Here is an 18,767-nt window from a genome sequence, read left to right on the forward strand (position 1 = left end):
TCTTAATTTTTGCTGGTATGCAGATAAGCAGTTTGAAAGCACGTAGAAAGTTTCAACTCGTTAGAATGAAAACTTTTCTTAATAGAATTTATTTAGGGGAACTAACAGTAGATTGTTATCTCTGAACCACACCTTTGCTAAGACTTAAATCAGTTGCTATTTGTTACAAGCCTTAAACTTGGTGTAGCTCTATTATTTGATAAATTTGATCATCTGGTTTAACCAAAATCCTCTATTATTAAAATTTCAAGTACTTAATCTACAACACTTAGGTACATTTTAGTTACAAAATTAGTTTTCATTTAATTACTCAAAAACTATAAGAGGTAGATTAACGTGGACTCTCTGTTATTATTTTTGGGCTGTACTGAAGCATAAAACAAATTTTCAAGTTTCTAAGTCCATTATTTAACGCCTCTGATTCTTCCGAAAAACGTGGATTCTGGCGTTAATTTTTGTTTTATGGTTTTGGAAACCAGCATCACTTATTTATAACTTCCTACTGCACCTTCTGACCAAATTCTGGCTTCCTAGCGTCATTATTTAGCGCCTCTGATTTTTCTCTTGAAACGGCATTTTTCCGTAAACTATTAAGTTTAGAACATCAAGACTTGGTATTTGGAACATTATTTTGACTTTAAATTTCATACTAAATTGTGGTGAAATACTTGTGCGCTACATGCAGACGCGATAAGGTGACGTGGCGCTACTAGCAGTGAACTGGGGTAAGTCCCCTCGCACTCGCTCGCCTCTGTATCTCACACATGATACAGCACTTGGTTTGCTTCAATTTGTATGCTGCTCTGTGTCATACACTACGACCAAATTTGTGTGATTGTTATTTAACTTTGGGGTAAGCGAATTGGTTTTATATTTAAGCAAAACAAAGTAAACCGAAGATATCTATTGGCTGCAGTGAAGCCACGTTTAATCCCACGAACTGAATTCCGAGAACTACCTTCATGAGATTTGCGTTTCTCCGAAATCGCATTACCGTGTACGAGAATTGTATGCGGGATAAGCGGATCCAGTTGATTCGCTACATATTAACAATCCCGGTCCTGGAGAAAGGTCGCATGTCAAGGGCGGCGGGCACGCAGTCCAGCACCGGAGGCAAACGTCCTCGCCGGCCGGCCGGCCCGCCCCTGGCCTTTGCCGCGTCGCGTGATCGCGTGGGCGCCGCGGCCATTAGCGCCCTCTGCCCGCTGCCCGCAACGCGCCTGCCACGCCAATTAACGGAGACGGTCCGCCGGCGCCGGCACGCTGCGGCCACCACCACCCACTCCCCAGGGACACCAGACACGCGCCGGCGGGGAGGCGCCACCCCACCGCAGGGTCGGTAATAGCCGCCTACGACTGGGTCCCCACCCCACGCAGAGCCTACGGCGAGGCATCAACGCCAGCTCACTACCGTGTTCCCCAATTCACAATAGTGCGAACCTAGCCTTGTGACACCGGTAATTATCCTGTCGGGAGACGCCGTCACCGTCTGGGAAGACAATCAAACATTAAGAGATGCAAGTGGTTCCCAATAATGCTGAAGTACACTACTGGCCAATAAAATTGCTACACCACGAAGCTGACGTGCTTCAGACACGAAATTTAACCGACAGGAAGAAGATGCTGTGATATTCAAATGCTTAGCTTTTCAGAGCATTCACACAAGGTTGGCGCCGGTGGCGACACCTACAGCGTGCTGACATGAGGAAAGTTTCCAACCGATTTCTCATACACAAACAGCAGTTGACTGGCGTTGCCTGGTGGAACGTTGTTGTGTTGCCTCGTGTAAGGAGGAGAAATGCGTACCATTAAGTTTCCGACTTTGATAAAGTTTGGATTGTAGCCTATCGCTATTGCGGTTTATCGTATCGCGACATTGCTGCTCGAGTTGGTCGAGATCCAATGACTGTTACCAGAATATGGAATCGGTGGGTTCAGGAGGGTAATACGGAACGCCGTGCTGGATCCCAACGGAGTCGTATCACTAGCAGTTGAGATGACAGGCATCTTATCTGCATGGCTGTAACGGATCGTACAGCTACGTCTCGATCCCTGAGTCAACACATGGGGACGTTTGCGAGACATCAACCATCTGCACGAACAGTTCGGCGACGTTTGCAGCAGCATGGACTATCAGCTCGGAGACCATGGTTGCAGTTACACTTGACGCTGCATCGCAGACAGGAGCGCCTGCGATGGTGTACTCAACGACGAACCTGGGTGCACGAATGGGAAAACGTCATATTTGCGGAAGAATCCTGGTTCTTTTTACAGCATTATGATGGTCGCATCCGTGCTTGGCGACATCGCGGTGAATGCATATTCGTCATCGCCGTATTGGCGTATCACCCGACGTGATGGTATGGGGTGCCATTGGTTTGACGTCACGGTCATCTCTTGTTCGCTTTGACGACACTCTGAGCAGTGGACGTTACATTTTAAATGTGTTACGACCCGTGGCTCAACGCTTCATTCGATCCCTGCGAAACCCTACATTTCAGCAGGATAATGCACGACCGCATGTTGCAGGTCCTGTACGGTTATTTATGGATACAGAAACTGTTCTACTGCTGCCCTGGCCATCACATTCTCCAGATCTCTCACCAATTGAAAACGTCTGGTCAATGGTGGCCGAGCAACTGGCTCGTCACAATACGCCAGTCACTACTCTTGATGAACTGTGGTATCGTGTTGAAGCTGCATGGGCAGCTGTACCTTTACACGCCATCCAAGCCTCTGTTTGACTCACTGCCCAGGCGTATCAAGGCCGTTATTACGACCAGAGATGGTTGTTCTGGGTACTGATTTCTCGGAATCTATGCACTCAAATTGCGTGAAAATGTAATCACATGTCAGTTCTAGTATAATATATTTGTCCAATGAATACCTGTTTATCATCTGCATTTCTTCTTGGTGTAGCAATTTTAATGGCCAGTAGTGTAGTTTCTAGGTCATACTCCGTAGACTATAGTAGGTGAATATGGACTTAGCGAAAGCGGAAACCGCCAGTAGAATATTGCGCAGAGCATAATTTAATGATAGTTGTCTTTAGGTTTAATAATCGTAGAAGAATGTTGTATACGTGGAAGAGACCTTTACACACCAGATGGCATCAAATTGACTTTATAATGCTAACACAGAAATTTATAGGAAGCAAATTTTAAGTTGTAAGACATTTCCAGGTTCAGATGTGGGCTATGACCACAGCTTCTTGGTTATGAAATCCAGATCAAAACTGAAGGAATTAGAAAAAAGGTAGGAAATTAATGAGTCAGGATCTCCATAAGTTGAAAGAATCAGAGGTTGCTGAGAGTTTCAGAGGCAGCGTTAGGCAACGGTTGAATAAAACAGGGGAAAGGAATACAGTAGAAGACGAATTTTTAGCGTTAAGAGATGAAATAGTAAAGGTAACAGAGAATCAAATAGGTAAAATGACAATGCCTAGTAGAAATCCTTGGATATCATAACAAATATTGAATTTTATCGATGAAAGGAGGAAATATAAAAATGCAGCGAATGAAGCATGTGAAGGGGAATGAAATTGTTTAAAACATGAGATTGCTATGGACTGCAAACTGCTAACCGGGAGTGGCTAAAGACAAATGTAATGATTTAAACAGTGTAATAAGCCATCGTTGCAAAATACTAACACGAATTCCTTACTGAAGAATGAAAAAACTGGTACAAGCCGACCTTATGGAAGTTCAGTTTGGATTCCGGAGAAATGTAGGAACACGCTGTGCAGTACTCACTCTACGCTTCATCTTAGAAGAGAGGTTAAGAAAAGACAAACCTACGTTTACGGCATTTGTAGACTTAGAGGAAGCTTTTCATAATGTTCACTCCAATACCCTCTTTCAAATTCTGAAAGTAGCAGGAGTAAAATACAGAGAACGAAAGACTATCAACAACTTGTACTGAAACCAGACGGCAGTTATAAGAGTCAAGGGGCGTGAAAGGGATGTAGTGGTTGAGGAGAGTGTGGGACAGGAGACAGGGTTGTACCTCATTCCTGACGTTATTCAGTCTGTACATTTGACACGCAGTAAAGGAAACCAGAGAAAAATTAGGAATAGGGATTAAAATTCAGGGAGATGAAATAAAAACTTTGAAGTTTGCCGATAACGCTGTAATTCTGTCAGAGACAGCAAAAGACTTGAAAGAGCTGTTGAACGAATTGGTCAGTGTTTTGAAAAGAAGATATACGATGTACAACAACAAAAGCAAAACAAGGATAATGGAAAGTAGTCGAATTAAAACAGGTGATGATAAGGGGTTCAGATCAGGAAACAATACACTTAAAGTAGTAGATGAGTTTTGCTGCTTGGGCAGCAAAATAACTGATTATGGCCGAAGTATAGAGGGCATATAATGTAAACTAGCAATGGCAAGAAAATAATTTCCGAAGAAGAGAAATTTGTTAACATCGAATACAGATTTAAGGGTTAGGAAGTGTTTTCTGTAAGTATTTGTCTGGGGTGCAGCCTTGTATGGTAGTGAAACATAAACGATAAACAGTTCAGACAAAAAGAGAATAGAAGCTTTCGAGATGTGGTGCTGCTGAACAATGTTGAACATTAAATGGGTTGATTACGTAACTAATAAGGAAGTTCTGAATGGAATTGGGGAGACAAGAAATTTGTGGCACAAGTTGACCAGAAGAAGGGATCGGTTGATATGACTCACACTAAAAGAACAAGGGATCACCAATTTAGTACTGCAGGTAAATGTAGAGGGGAGGGAGCGGTAAAATCTTAGAGAGGGACCAAGAGATGAATACAGTAAGCAGATTCCGATGGATTTAGATGCAGTAGTTAGTCAGTGATGAAGAGCCTCACACAGGATAGAGTAGCATGGAGAGCTGCATCAGGATTCGGACTGAAGACCACAACTACAGTCCACAGTCGTCATGGTACCGTCGATTACTTTTACATCTATATACATATTTCGCAAGCCACCGGGTTGGTGGATGACAGAGGATACCCTGTACCCCTGCTTGCCACTTCCTTTCCTGTTCCAAGGGAAAAGAACTATCTGTGGGCCTCTGTACGTGCCCTAAGTCCTTCATGGTCTCTAAGGCCCCCAACACAGGCCAACCTCCTGCCTAACGAGTCTCCTCCGGCCCGTTCACCTTTATTTATGTGGGTGATTGTATAGTGGTCGGATCTGTGGCCCAGCTGCTTTGGCTTGCTGGCGGACTGTTACCTGCCATCCCACACTCCATCATTCCAGGAAGTTAGGAACCGCTAAGCAGTCACAGTGTGCCCATTCACAGTCTAATGGGTCGGCGACACACTCAGTGGCGCAGGGGGATGTGTGTGTCGCCCCACCAGTCAAGCTGTGAGTGGCGACTTTATGCGAAATGTACATTGGCTTAGTAGAATTGTTATGAAGTCAGCTTCGCATATCGGCTCTCTAAATTTCTCAGTGTTCTTAAAAACTACCACTATCAAATCTTGCAGCCCATCTCTCAATTGCTTTGATGTCTTCTTTTAATCAGAGTTGTTTTGGATTCTGAAAACTTGAGAAAGACACAAGAATGGGTGTCCTGTATGTGGTCTCCTTTACAAATAAAGCACACTTCCCTACAGTTTGACCATTCGCCTCCCCTACACCATTACATGTTCGTTGCACTCCATATTGCTTTCCAAAGCTATACCAAGATATTTAATAGATGAGACTTACCACAGGTTACATGAAAATTCAATTCATTAACACCTACTGCATAATAGTGACGACACAAGCATACGTCCATGCCACAGTTCATGTTCCGAGCAGCTTTCGTCTGCACGACCGCGGGCCTAGTATTACAAGGAACGAGATTCATCCGACCAGACAACATGTTTCCACTGATACAAGGTCAATCTCAACGGCCCTGTGATCATAGTAATTGTAAATGACGACGATGTTGGGTCAGCATTGTAACACGCAGGGGTGGTCTGCTGGGGATCCCCATGTACAACAATGTCCTCTGAATGATGTGCTCCGAAACACGTGTACCTGCAACTGCACTGCACACTGTCCTTAGTTCTGTAACAGATCGCAGCCTATCCTGTTTTACATAATAGGCAAACCTCTGACCTTCACGTTTTGTCATGAAGGGTGGGCGTACAACAATTTGTTGCCTAACCATAATTTCACCGTCCTTCAGCCACTTTCAATACATGCTCGTCACTATAGCATTTTCCACTTTTCAATCGAAAATTATATATATGTATATAATTATATATATAAATTATGTATATATAATTTGTGGTTGAAAAGTGGAAAAAGTTTTATCTGATAACAGGAACAAGAAAGATTTTAGAAAAAATGGAAGAAGAGCTGTGAGTCATTAGCATCATATCTGTGTGGAAAGGGGGAACATTACATTAATTCCTGAATTTTGTGTTAAATGCCTTCGTTCCTTAGAAGCGTACAGTAATGTCTCTCGACAATATTAGCAGCATACTTCTCAACTTTTGTTTTGTTTTTGTGTCTTATGTTGTAATACGTGCATCAAATTTATCTTAACTAATAGAATATTCGAGCATTGTCAGAACATAAACGGTTATGAAAAGCTTCCTGGTTCATTACCTCGACAAATTATCTTTGTACAGAGCCCTGAACGACGATTACTACAGCGGACACAGGAAGGCCAACAAAGTCCTTTGGAGCATTAACTAGCGTCGTACTGCTTTCATGCGTTTGCCATATTTAAGAAGAGTCCTGTAGATCGTATCTACATGTCAATCGAGGGTAGCCAGTAGGCTGTAGCACAATGCCACAACTTTCAGGTTGAAATATAATAGTCAAAATATGTATGGCCATTTCGGTCCGTTCATGACTCTGTTTCTGTGAAATATATGACAACAAGTAATGGAACTACATTTCACGCATTTAGCTCCAACACGTATTTGCTCTGCTTTCATATGTACTTATTTACCTTACACATCTCCGTCTTCTTCACGTTCAGCGTTTAACATTGTATCTAACAGTATTCATACTATATTTCGATTTTCAAAAAGAGATTAATTTCATTAAGCAATATCCTACTATTTCACCATTATGGTGTGGATTGACGTCTGGCATATAGTCTTTTGAAGAAACAAGTAGCAATAGAAAAGAGTTTGGAATAATTATTTGAAAGTAATAGGAGAAAAACATTTACTGTTCATCTTCGGCTTCATTTCCTCTACAAGAGTTTTCCATCTAACAAAACAGTTGCGTTTCCTTTCTCTTCCTCATAGTTTGGAAGTTTGATCAGATTATCGGACGACCCGTCCGTCAGGCTATATGGCTTACACAAATGCGCACGGTTGTTGATCTCGCATTTTGTTCACATGCACAATAAATTCTCATTTGCCAGCCATTTTCGGGGCTTTATGGGAATTTACAGGTCAGTTATTTGAGATACACTACACCACCGGCGCTCCGCTGTCCATCTAGGAGAGAATTCCTTACCTTCGTGATATCCTCAAATGAAATTCACGTTACCTTAATTAAGCTACTGCTATCGACTCTTGCGCAACAGAAATTTGCGATGCATATTTATACAACAAATATTCGAGTTTCTATTCCCAAATCGATGTACTGAAATCGCACCACAAGTGTGCTGGTTACATGATTTATATAATTATTTTTACATTTTTTGTAGAATATCTTTGTTTATTTTCTGCTTTACGTACAAATAGTTCTGAACATTAATTTGTGATAGCTTTTTGTGCTCGTAATTCTTTTGCAACTTCTGCATCAGCACTGATAATCTTCCAGGTATTACATGCAAGACTTACTCTGCTCGCCCCGAGCCTCGTAACGACCTGTTTTCACATAGAAGCACTTTTTGTTTAATGTAACATGCGATTTCCCGAATTTGAGAAAGGAAATAATCATCAATGTATTCCAAATGTATTTTATAAATTTATGCTACAGTTTTAACAGAACGACTATTACCATTCGCGGAAATTATCAATGCCCAATATTGTTTCCGCTAAGGAAGATAATGGTATATCTTCATTATGACAAAACTAATAAAAACCCTATGAATTGTTTTGGCTCATTGACTATCAAATGGCGTCTGATAAAGTAAATCGAAAAAGTGGAAGATTTTAAGAAACAGAGGGATCCCATCTCATCTTATATGAGCTGTAAATGTAGATGAATAACAAAACACAAATAAAATAGCGGAAAACAGACGTAATATGGCTGAAATAAACCAACGAGTTAGACACGTATATCCCTTTCACACACTCCTTTTAATATGCATTCAGACTTTGTAACTGAAACTTGGGTATTGACAATAAAACATTATAAATTCTCAATGTGGATGTTAGTGGGTGAGAGCCGTATCCGAAGGATATTTTACGTAGGAATAAGTGATGTTTCTTGGTCGGTGTTTCAATCTAGCGGCCGATTTCATGAAAACCTGAAGGGATACACACAATACCCCGCCATAAGAAGTTTCCAGCATTTTTACTGCTTTCTTTGTTGGAAGACATGAGGTTGTGTTTTGTGCAACATTTGTAAATACTTTGAGTTCTGCCCTTTAAGTGCTCTATAGTATATTAAAACCTATGGGGAACATATTGTCAATTCCTCAATAACGGAGTTCTTTTGCAAGTTAAATTGTAAGTATCATTAAAACTAGTTGCTTAGGGCGAGGACTGCGTAGCCATACTTGCTCGTTAGTGTACCACCTTGTACCTAGAAAAATTAAAAGAGCCATACTGCTTACGTTCTAAAGGATTAAGTTATTCTGGGTAACAAGTTTTCGGCTTAGAATGCCATCCTCAGACTTTAACTGATAATCGTCACCAAGTAAGGTACAATGGTTGCAAACAACACAGAGCAACATGTTATTCATGTGGACTGGGACACGAGCACATAGTAAATGTTAACTTTGACAGTGCGGTGGTAATGCAATTTAGAAGGTAAAAAATTTGAACAATAAATTAATACTAATGCCAGCAAACAAGTAAAAATTAACACTAATCTCGCGAAACAGTGTCTATAAACAGTTTACACTAAATAAAAAGAAACATATAAAATAAAGTAAAATTAGTACTTGGCAAGACTACTTCAAGAGGTATTTTAGACATGAAAAGTGATACACAAACGAATTACAAGGAATAATTAAATTAAATTACACATTTATTGTCTTAGGACCAGTTCCGTTCTTCGAATATCTTCATGTTGCCGAGTTGCGCTAAAGTCATGAGAAACATGGTCTGTAAGGAATTTCAAAGACCAAATCTCGATTTACTGCCACGAGCGTAATACGATCCGACGGTTCTATAACTTTATCCTTTCATTACTGCGCTCTACAGCCCTGTTCCCTATCTCCATGTACATGCGTGCACTCTTCGCAAACCATTGCACTGCATGTCGGAGAGTACTTTGTATGCGAGAACGTTACAAAAATTATCGCTTGTATGTTCTTTATGCCTATGTAAGGGTCCTAATTTATCTTATACGGCCTCACTGCCCGCATGCTATAGTGTTTCTGCTTCTTCAACATAAAACCTCCACATTGTGGCCATAGTCTGTGAGATTCGTTCTAAAATCGCCAGGTTTTATCAAATTAGGCAACTGACTTTTATTTGTTCTGCTTGGTTTTTGTTGGTGTTATAGATCTGAGAACTGAATCGTTATCGAATTTATGGGGCACAACTCCGTTAAAACATCTGTATGGATGGCCCCATAAGAACAGTGAAAAGCGAGAAACAGCACACGATATTGAAAAAAAAAAAAAAAAAAAAAACACTAAAAGCATCCTACATTAGCAATTACTTGACACTATCAACGATTTCAATGAGTCATTATGCTAAATCCACAGCTATACGCTATTCCTCTTACACAGGTTCATTCTACGGAGGTCTATAGGGATGTTGCAACAAGTGTGTACAGGGGTGTTGTAAAAGTGCAGCTAACTACATACGCCTATGACTGGGTTGTGACTTCCATCTAGTGATCGATGATTTGAGCTACTTTATTGGCGTATCAAAACTAGTTTCTCAGCCTTTAGGAAACACCTGTTGATGATAGAGATTTGATAAGATGAAAGAAATTAGGGATCACTATTACATTTAATGCTTATGTCTTTAATGCACTGCGTATATGCACAAAATTTATGATTCTGGAATAAACGAGTGATTAAGCCTTATGACCACCGTGCATCTCGCATACTTTAAAAGCAATCAAATGCGCTAACATGTGAAATTCTCAAGAGCCTTCCTCACTGCACTACGGATTTATATTTTGTATCGTCTGTCCATGACCTCGTCCCTCGTCGGCAAAGACGTTAATTTCTAACAGTGAGCAGCGTGGATTTCAGTTTCATTCCTCATCACGCTTAATATATTGTGGACGGAGCCCGAGTAGAACTCGAACAGAGGCATTTAGCCAGGCGAGTCTTGCTCGCTCTGTGCGTTTAAGTGCGTGGTTGACATTGCGCTTCCTATCCTCTATTGTCAGCCATGGAGATTGTAAACAATCCAAGGAAGGAGCTCTGCGTTGTCCTACCACGTAATTTTCAAATTCTGATCTATCTGTACTATGAAAAAGAGCGTTGTATTTTCCGCTTTGTGTTAAGTTCCATACAGCTTTCGTCTGCTATGTGTGACTTTGTTGACCGACATTTCACGCTCCATGCACACAGTTTTGGCATTGTGATATTCTATGGTACGAAGAAGAAATCGGCGATTACGGTTCAGAAGGAAAAGTTGATGTTTTCTCTGTAGCTGAATTATCAGGTTAGTAATGCACGAAATAAAATAACATAGTGAAGTGTTTGAAATATTGTATCGCTTAAATGAACAAAACACAACTATGCTAGTAAAAAGTATCATAAAAGACCACCCCCAAACAAGATTCTGCAGATAGTATTGCAAGCCTTCTAGGAGCCACAAGCGAACAACGTGCCGAAAAGAAATTTTCTATAAATTGTGATATAGCGCTTTGAATGCCTGAATATTTTAAACATACCACACTCATACAAATTATATGCACGTACGGTATCTGCAATTGTTGTTTGTTCGGAATAAATACATTATTTGGCGAAACATTTCGTAAGTGTCCTAATTTTAATATTTTATAATAAGATTTTTAAGATTAGATAAATAAAATTTCGTAATTCCAATTGAAATATCACGTAAATTTATTTCAGTTACAGTCACAAAGCAATGATTTTTGAAAAATGTGTTCAAAACAGCAGCCCACGGCATCCAGGGTAACTGAGACCAGTCCCTGATGAGTTAAATCTCCATACCGATCATTTATCTCTGTAAGCAACTATTCGTGGAGATGGGGCCGACTGGAGCACGGGACTTCATTCAGATTAATAGTTTAATCCCCAGCCAACAGCTGCAGTGCTATAGACATGTACGGCACGATATCCGGAGAAGAAGATGATCTACATGGAGAGCGTACCACCTTTAGTTCCGTAAGCTGGCCACAGATCGCATAGGAGCCGCTTTAACAACAGGTTCACTGCCCATTCAAATAACGCAATTCAAGTGGTCTGGTTCACCCATTGCCGTCTCAAAACCGCAATACGCAAAGATTTCAGCGGGAAAGTTTACACTGTTCTCAGATATAACCGCACAAAAATGTTTGCCTGGAAATTGGATTGTAGCTCTGGGCCGAGCGCTTAAATATTAAACTCAGGCTTGTGAAGGAGAGGAAGCAGTTTAACTGAAATTTGAAGGCTTTCGGAAAGAGTTCTTTTTTTCAAATATTTCAGGTTAACTGCAGTTTCTCCATAGTTTAGTTCTGACAAGTAACAATATTTCTATCTGATTTCCAACGACTTACTCTCCTCTGAGATGATTAGTATTATTTGGAGATGAAACTTCCTTCAAGGAATTTAACAAAAGCCTTTATTCAGAGTCAGTACATCGATTTCTGATTTCGACTACTTTATAGTCATCTGAACATTGATAGCCAATATTAAACAACCACAAATCACTGATGTTTTTGACAAGGATTTTAAATGCTAAAACTGTAGAACGCCGTAAGAAGCAACATGCTAATACATATAATATCCTATTTATTCATCAATAAATACTGCAATAGGTAATTAACTGAAAACTTGGACCACATCAACGTTGCCCGACCCAAGATTCAAAAACGTTCATTGTCAAGATGTTTTATTCTGTGCGAAAGCAATCAATACCATTAAGGATTTACTTTTAGTTACTGATACGGCTGTTGGTGAGGATGAGGAAGACGTTCATATGTTACAGAATAACACAAGAAAAGTATAACCGGCGATATGGAACACAAACGGACCTACGGACCTACGGACCTACTATTACAGTTTTGATATTATCTGAAAGCTCGCCTTCTAGATCTTAAACAAGAAACATTAGCAATGCGTAATCACATGATCGGACCTACCTGTACAATTTTAGAAGGAACAACATAAATATTTGAGTTGCATAGCCACATCGTTAGCTTCTGAAAGTCAGCAATCAAAAGCAGCCTATGAACTCTGTCAAGAAGACAACAAAATGCAGGGACAGTTGTCATTAAAGTTAGGTTGTACTACTTGATGTCATGTTAAGTGATAATATAAGAGCTTCATTTTTGAGGGTGTTACCTGAATCTTGCATCGGTAAAGTACAGGATGATTCAAAAAGACCCCCCCCCCCCCCACAAGCTGCCAAGGAAAGTAAAAAATTTAGTGTAGTCAAGTGGTTTTCTTTCAAGAAAATTATTTAAAAATCGGTGTTACGAAGCTTTTTAACAGGGCTGGAAATGGAACAATTTTATGGCTATTTAAAAGTCGCCATTCGTCTTCCAAAATGTTAAATATACTCCATACCCCCAGGTCAAGCCTCTCCCCCCCCCCCCTCCCACTACCAACTATCTGTCTTTTGTAGTATGTCTGTAATAAACAACCGAAATGTGTTCTTTCTCTTTGAATCACCAGGTATATTAAAACCACAAATGCTTAAACTTTTATCTGCATTACTGTTTATATAAAAACATGTTGAGAAAAGACAAAGGCAAGAATGTAAATCGAAGAAACAATTAACGAAGTGTTCTCAACATATGAATCCTACTTCGCGGAGCACCAATCCGCATGTCGTTTGTAACTTTGGATAATGGGCAGAGATTAGTGAATAAAATTTAGTTTTTGTGTACCGAACACAGGAATTATATCGAATACAATTCTTCACTCTTGTCTGCGAAATTCAAGAATAAGGGGTGTACACATGGTACGTTTCAGTTCCTTGGCCAACTAGGATTCGATTCTGGATCTGGTCCGCACACGACGGTTTCATAAGACGCTGTTGTAACGACAAAAGGGGTGTCTGTGTTACGTGAGTAGGCCACTGATGAGACAGCCTTTCTTGAAGCTAGTTGTTACTCCGCAGAGTGGGTTGTCGATAGCGGCAACGTAGCGCTTTAGTAGTCCGCCAGGGTGCATAACAATGAGCAAACAGCCCTGATTCAGATCCTTTGTTCCACGCTCACAAAATTGGCTTGCGCTGTGCCACGAAGGTGTTACGTCGTAGGAGAACGTGAGCAAGAGAGACAGACGGGTAGGCGAAGTATCGTATCGAAGCCAGAAGCGAGTACAGAAGAGCCCATAAAGGCAGTAGGCTTCATCCGGCTTCTTTACATCAGCAGAATCTACACCTTTCCAATTTCAACGAACTTGCTTTAGACGTAGTCGAGAGGCTTATACAACGACTCAGGAATATTTTAGATTACTAATGTAGCTAGAAACGTTGTAGATTAGCTGCACAGCTCATCTTTCAAAATCCGACCTTCCGAGTTTTGAAATGGTTTCATAGGCAGCAATCTTGAAATTAAAGTTACAAAAATGAATAAACAATCTAAAATGTCCGTCTACATCTATACTCTGCTAACCACTGTAAAGTGCAAGGTAGAAGGTATGTTCCGTTGTACCAGTTATTATGTTTTCTGACTGTCCCATTCATATATGAAGCGCAGGGAGGATGATAGTTTAAATGACTCTGTCTGTGATGTAATTAATGGACCCTTCTCCTCATGATCCCTGTGTGAGCGATAAGTATTTGGTTATAGCATATTCCTAGAGTCATCATTTAAAGCAGGTTCTTGAAACTTTGTCAGTGAGCTACCTCTAGATAATTTGAGTTTATTTACAAGCGTCTGCCGGTTCAGTTTCTTCAGTATATCTGTGACACTCTACCACGGGTCGAACAAACATCCGTGTTGCACTTCTTTGTATATGTTCTATATCCCTGGAAGTCCTGTTCGGCACGGGTCTCATACACTTCATCAGTGTTCTAGCCTGGATCGCAGGAGTGACTTTCAAGAAATCTCCTTTGTAGATTCACAGCACGTCCCAAGTAGTCTACCAGTAAATCTAAGGCTAGAAACCGCTTAACACAAAAATGGAATGAGCTTTCCTGATCAGTCCATTTTACATTCCTACGAAGTTTTACGTCCAGGTATTTGTAGGAGTTGAACGATTCCAACGGACTCATTTATATAACAGTTAATAGAATAATATGTTTTTTCGTTTTGTGAAGAGCACAATGTTCTGTACATTTAAAGCAAGTTGCCAATCTTTGCGCCAATTTGAAACCTTATCAAGATCTTACTGATTATTTATGTGGCTTCTTTCAGACAGTACTTCACTATAGATAACTGAGTCATCTGCAAAAATTCTGAATTGGTATTGTCCATAAAGTCATCAACATACAACATGAACAGCAAGGAGCCCAATACACTTCCCAGGGGCACACTTGAAGTTATTTATACGTACTATAAAGACTCTCCATACTAGATAACGTGCTCCAACCTCCCTGTCAAACAGTCCTCAAGCCAGTCACAAATTTCGCTTGATATCCCATATGATTCTACTTATTGACAATAAGTGTAGATGCGGTACTGATTCAAACGCTTTTCGAAAATCAAGAAATACTGCATCTACCTGACTGCCTTGATCCAAATATTTCACTACGTCATGTCAGAAAAGAGTGATTTGTTTTTCACATATCGTTTTCGAAAGCCATCTGGTTGGCATAAAGCAGTTCATTACGTTCCACATACCTCACTGTGTTTGGGCTCGGAATAAGTTCTAATATTCGATAACAAATCGATGTCAAGGATAGTGGACGGTAGTTTAATATTTTAGCAGTGAGGCCATTGTTTTGGAACAGGTAAAAATAAGTGCATTTCCTTTAACAAACAAATACCTAATTTAATTTTAAAACTTGTAAAAATACGTGCATTTCCTTTGACGAACAAATCTGTAGTTGTGAACGAAGTTGGTTATACCAATATGCAGTAACTATTGCGAGTTACAGAACATTGTATGGTAGTAATTCTGTGAACTGTTAAGTTTTTTTTTAAAAAAAAAGTAAATTACGTGGAACCTGTATAAGATATACAGCTAAATCTCCTCAATCGTAATATAACTGAGGAGAGCATAGCCATTTGTGTCAACAATGTAGCATGTCACTTTCTCGGCCAAGAGTGCTATGTACACGGGTGGCAACTGGCGCTGCTGTCCAGCGTGACTTCTGTTCGAGCCTTCTTGTGTGAACTTCCGCTGATTGGCACGCTCTTCTTTTTAATTTTGCAATCAGTTTATGTAGAATGCTCATTGTGAATATTCGTAGAAAAGTAGCCTTGTTCTTAAGAAGTTGTTTAGTGGCACATGATATGGAACTGTGTGACGAAAAAGTATTAATAAAAATTGCAAGTCCATTTGTACTGCAGGGTTTACGTTGTTAGTCAACCAATAATTCCTCAAAACTGAAGCGATACATACTACAAGTCATCTTTTGGTGACACTAGAGTTGCTCTACCGTTTACCATTCGGTAGTTTGGTACACTATATAAATACCGTAGTAAATGGAAATGTTATTGGTGGTATTGGTAATATCTATCTGGAAAGAAACGTAAATGAATTCGTAAGAGAGAGAGAATGGAAGCCGACAACTTTTTTTTTGTTTGGTTGTTTCTTTTGCACATAATTATAATCGCAAATCATTCAGTGTTAGCCCATTGTGTATTTTATATTCTTTGCAGAATGTAAGTTGCATTTTATAAGTAATAGTAATTATCTGATTGCGTAAGTTCTGTGCTTTGGTGTAAGAGAAGCAATTATTTTTGATGCAGGTACAGTTTACATTTACAAATATAAAAATATATAATTATTGTTGTTATTTGGTAACTAACAGAACATTCTGCTTTATGATCAAAGGCAAGAGTTTCCTGATAATGCAAAAGTAGTTTATCAATGACAGAAACATGTTTCGTATACACCTGACGCAGTGTTGAAGTGATGTACTCATTTTTGTTTTGTGACTTTTTTATGCTACCTTCTTGTTGAGGAAATTGCGTTTTCTAGCGCTGTGTGATAAATCACTATTTTTTTGTTTTTACAACATTCCTTTGTTTCATGTTACAGATCAACAACTTTCGAGTAAAATCTGTGTTTAACATTGATGATTTCAGTTTTCCTATAAATACTGTTTATTCTTAAGTGGCAGACAGGACCTTTAAGTAGAACAAACCAGGCCATCTATGTATCTTCCCTCTGTTTATAGACAGTTAACCACAACCGGTTTTTAAGGGAATCTAGTAAGACACTGACTGTATATACAAAGAAAGCGAACTGTATGAAGTAACTCCCAGAAGGTAGCCAACACATCCAACGTACATGTTACATGGGTACAATCTTAACTGACCAAACCTCCTAGGAAACGTACTGTAGTTTACGTTTATTTATGGTAGTATGTGGTAGCCTACAGTATTTTACGACCCTAGGTGACACCCTCTGAATGTGTTCCATGTTTTTGAAAGGACGAGGGTTTGTCACAATAGGATCAATGAAAACATATTGCCTCATAAACCAATGTAGTGTGAGTATCCACCGATGCATACATCTGTTCTGTGCAACGTTTCCTGTTTTCGACGGGTTTACAGTTTGTACAATTGATAATTCCATAATTTGACAGTCATATACATACCAAGGTTTTCGAGATTCAAGACCTAATGGTTAATACAGCATTGCACCATGGAAAAACTTCGATATATTCCTTTAATTTCTTTCTGATGTCTGTGTAGCAAATTGTTCCGTCGGTGATTACACGGAAGCAAATCTGCACCAAATTTTGTACATTAAAGCCATATTCAACCCTTATGAGGTCAGACAAGGAGCTACATGACTGAGAAGTGGCAACTCCGTTCACGAAGACTAACAACGGTCAGAAGGGTGAGGTGTTGACGATATGCCCCTCCAAATCAGCATCCAGTGACGCCTGTCGGCTGAGGATGACTCGGCGGTCGGTCGGTACCGTTGAGCCTTCCGAGGCCTCTTCGGACGGAGCTTGGTTTTTTACTGGAAGTAATGACACACTTAAGTACATTCATTGAACCACAGTTTTATTTTGATAACTGTTATCTTTCAGAAATGAATCTTTATCACTAGATGACATCTGTACAATACGACACATACAATAACTACCTAACGCTGTTGACAGAAAATTAAATTCAGCAGTTTTGTAACCACTATCAGGATTTTCGACGGGAGTTCTGCGTTAAAAGTGGACCAGTAACTACTCCGTCGAAAGAGACTAATAATAATTAATAAAAAAGCCATGATGTTTAGGACGTAAATGCATAGAAGAAACTGTTCGTTCGAATATCCAATAATACGAATTTTCCCCTATATACTTTAAGTACTAGGTGAACGGAAGTATTTGACGTAAAGGGGATATTCTGTTGTTGTAGTAGTAACCATTACTGTCGTAAATACGCCACACATTTAGCGTACACATATAAATAAATAAATGTCGTGTGACTAGGGCCTCCCGTCGGGCTCACCGTTCGCCGGGTGAAAGTCTTTCGATTTGACGCCACTTCGGCGACTTGCGCGTCGATAGGGATGAGATGATGTTGATTAAGACAAAACAACACCCAGTCCCTGAGGGGAGAAAATCTCCGACCTAGCCGGGACTCGAACCCGGGGCCTTAGGATTGACATTCTGTCATGCTGACCACTCAGCTAGCGGGAGCGGACGTACACATATACATCAATAAGGTATTGAATCGGTGAATAAATATTGCACCTGAACTCGCTTATCTGTTCCCGGTTGGTTTTGAATGACTTTGCAACTGTTACTTTGAGAATAGTACTTTGTTAAATCGTTCTTACGCTGAATTAACAGTGCAAGTGTATGCTTAATTCATCACGTGAATGAACAGCAGTGTTATTTAAAGCAGTCTACAGTTTAAGCATGAAGCTTATTTGTCCGTATAACTGAATCTACATTCTGGAAACGTCTTCAGTTAATATGACATAACAATCAAACCAGTGACTTCTGATTCCACAAACTGTTTTATTACCGGTTTATACCTTTTAGCAAGTAATCACAAGATGATTTGAGTAAATTACATAAAAATTCGTCAACGGAACAGGCCGGGAGATGCGGTCGCAGTAGGGATCTGATGATTTGGTAAGAAGCCGAAACCGATTATGAAACTATTTGTGTGATCCAAAGCTGTAAAATACAATAAAAGTATTTCATTACAGGACGGTCGCTGTGCCCTTTAGACTGTCTGCTTAGTCTGCATAACAGAATTGTGATTACATGTTTCTTTTGTCACAAAAGGGGCATCAGTAATAATTAAATATTTGTCTCGGTTGGAACTCTAACCATCGAACTGCGTCTCAATTGCAAGTTGATTTAAGCAACGAGCTATAGCCACGATAAATTGTTTCATGTCAGAACAGCCAAAGACAGTTCGACGAATGATTCCTGGGTTGAAGAGGCACTATC

The 18,767-nt window shown here is 39.9% G+C and overlaps 1 protein-coding gene across 1 annotated transcript in view; it reads left to right on the forward strand.

Moving 5' to 3' along the window:
* Window positions 1-1,076: 1,076 nt before the first annotated feature.
* Window positions 1,077-18,767, forward strand: part of LOC124776526 — a 128,818-nt gene continuing 111,127 nt past the window's right edge. Inside the window, exon 1 of the mRNA XM_047251556.1 lies at window positions 1,077-1,335. Coding sequence (XP_047107512.1) covers window positions 1,077-1,335 — 259 coding nt within the window. The remainder of the gene's footprint in view (window positions 1,336-18,767) is intronic.

The sequence above is a fragment of the Schistocerca piceifrons genome, chromosome 1 (genome assembly GCF_021461385.2).
Source record: "Schistocerca piceifrons isolate TAMUIC-IGC-003096 chromosome 1, iqSchPice1.1, whole genome shotgun sequence".
Taxonomy (NCBI): Eukaryota; Metazoa; Arthropoda; class Insecta; order Orthoptera; family Acrididae; genus Schistocerca; species Schistocerca piceifrons.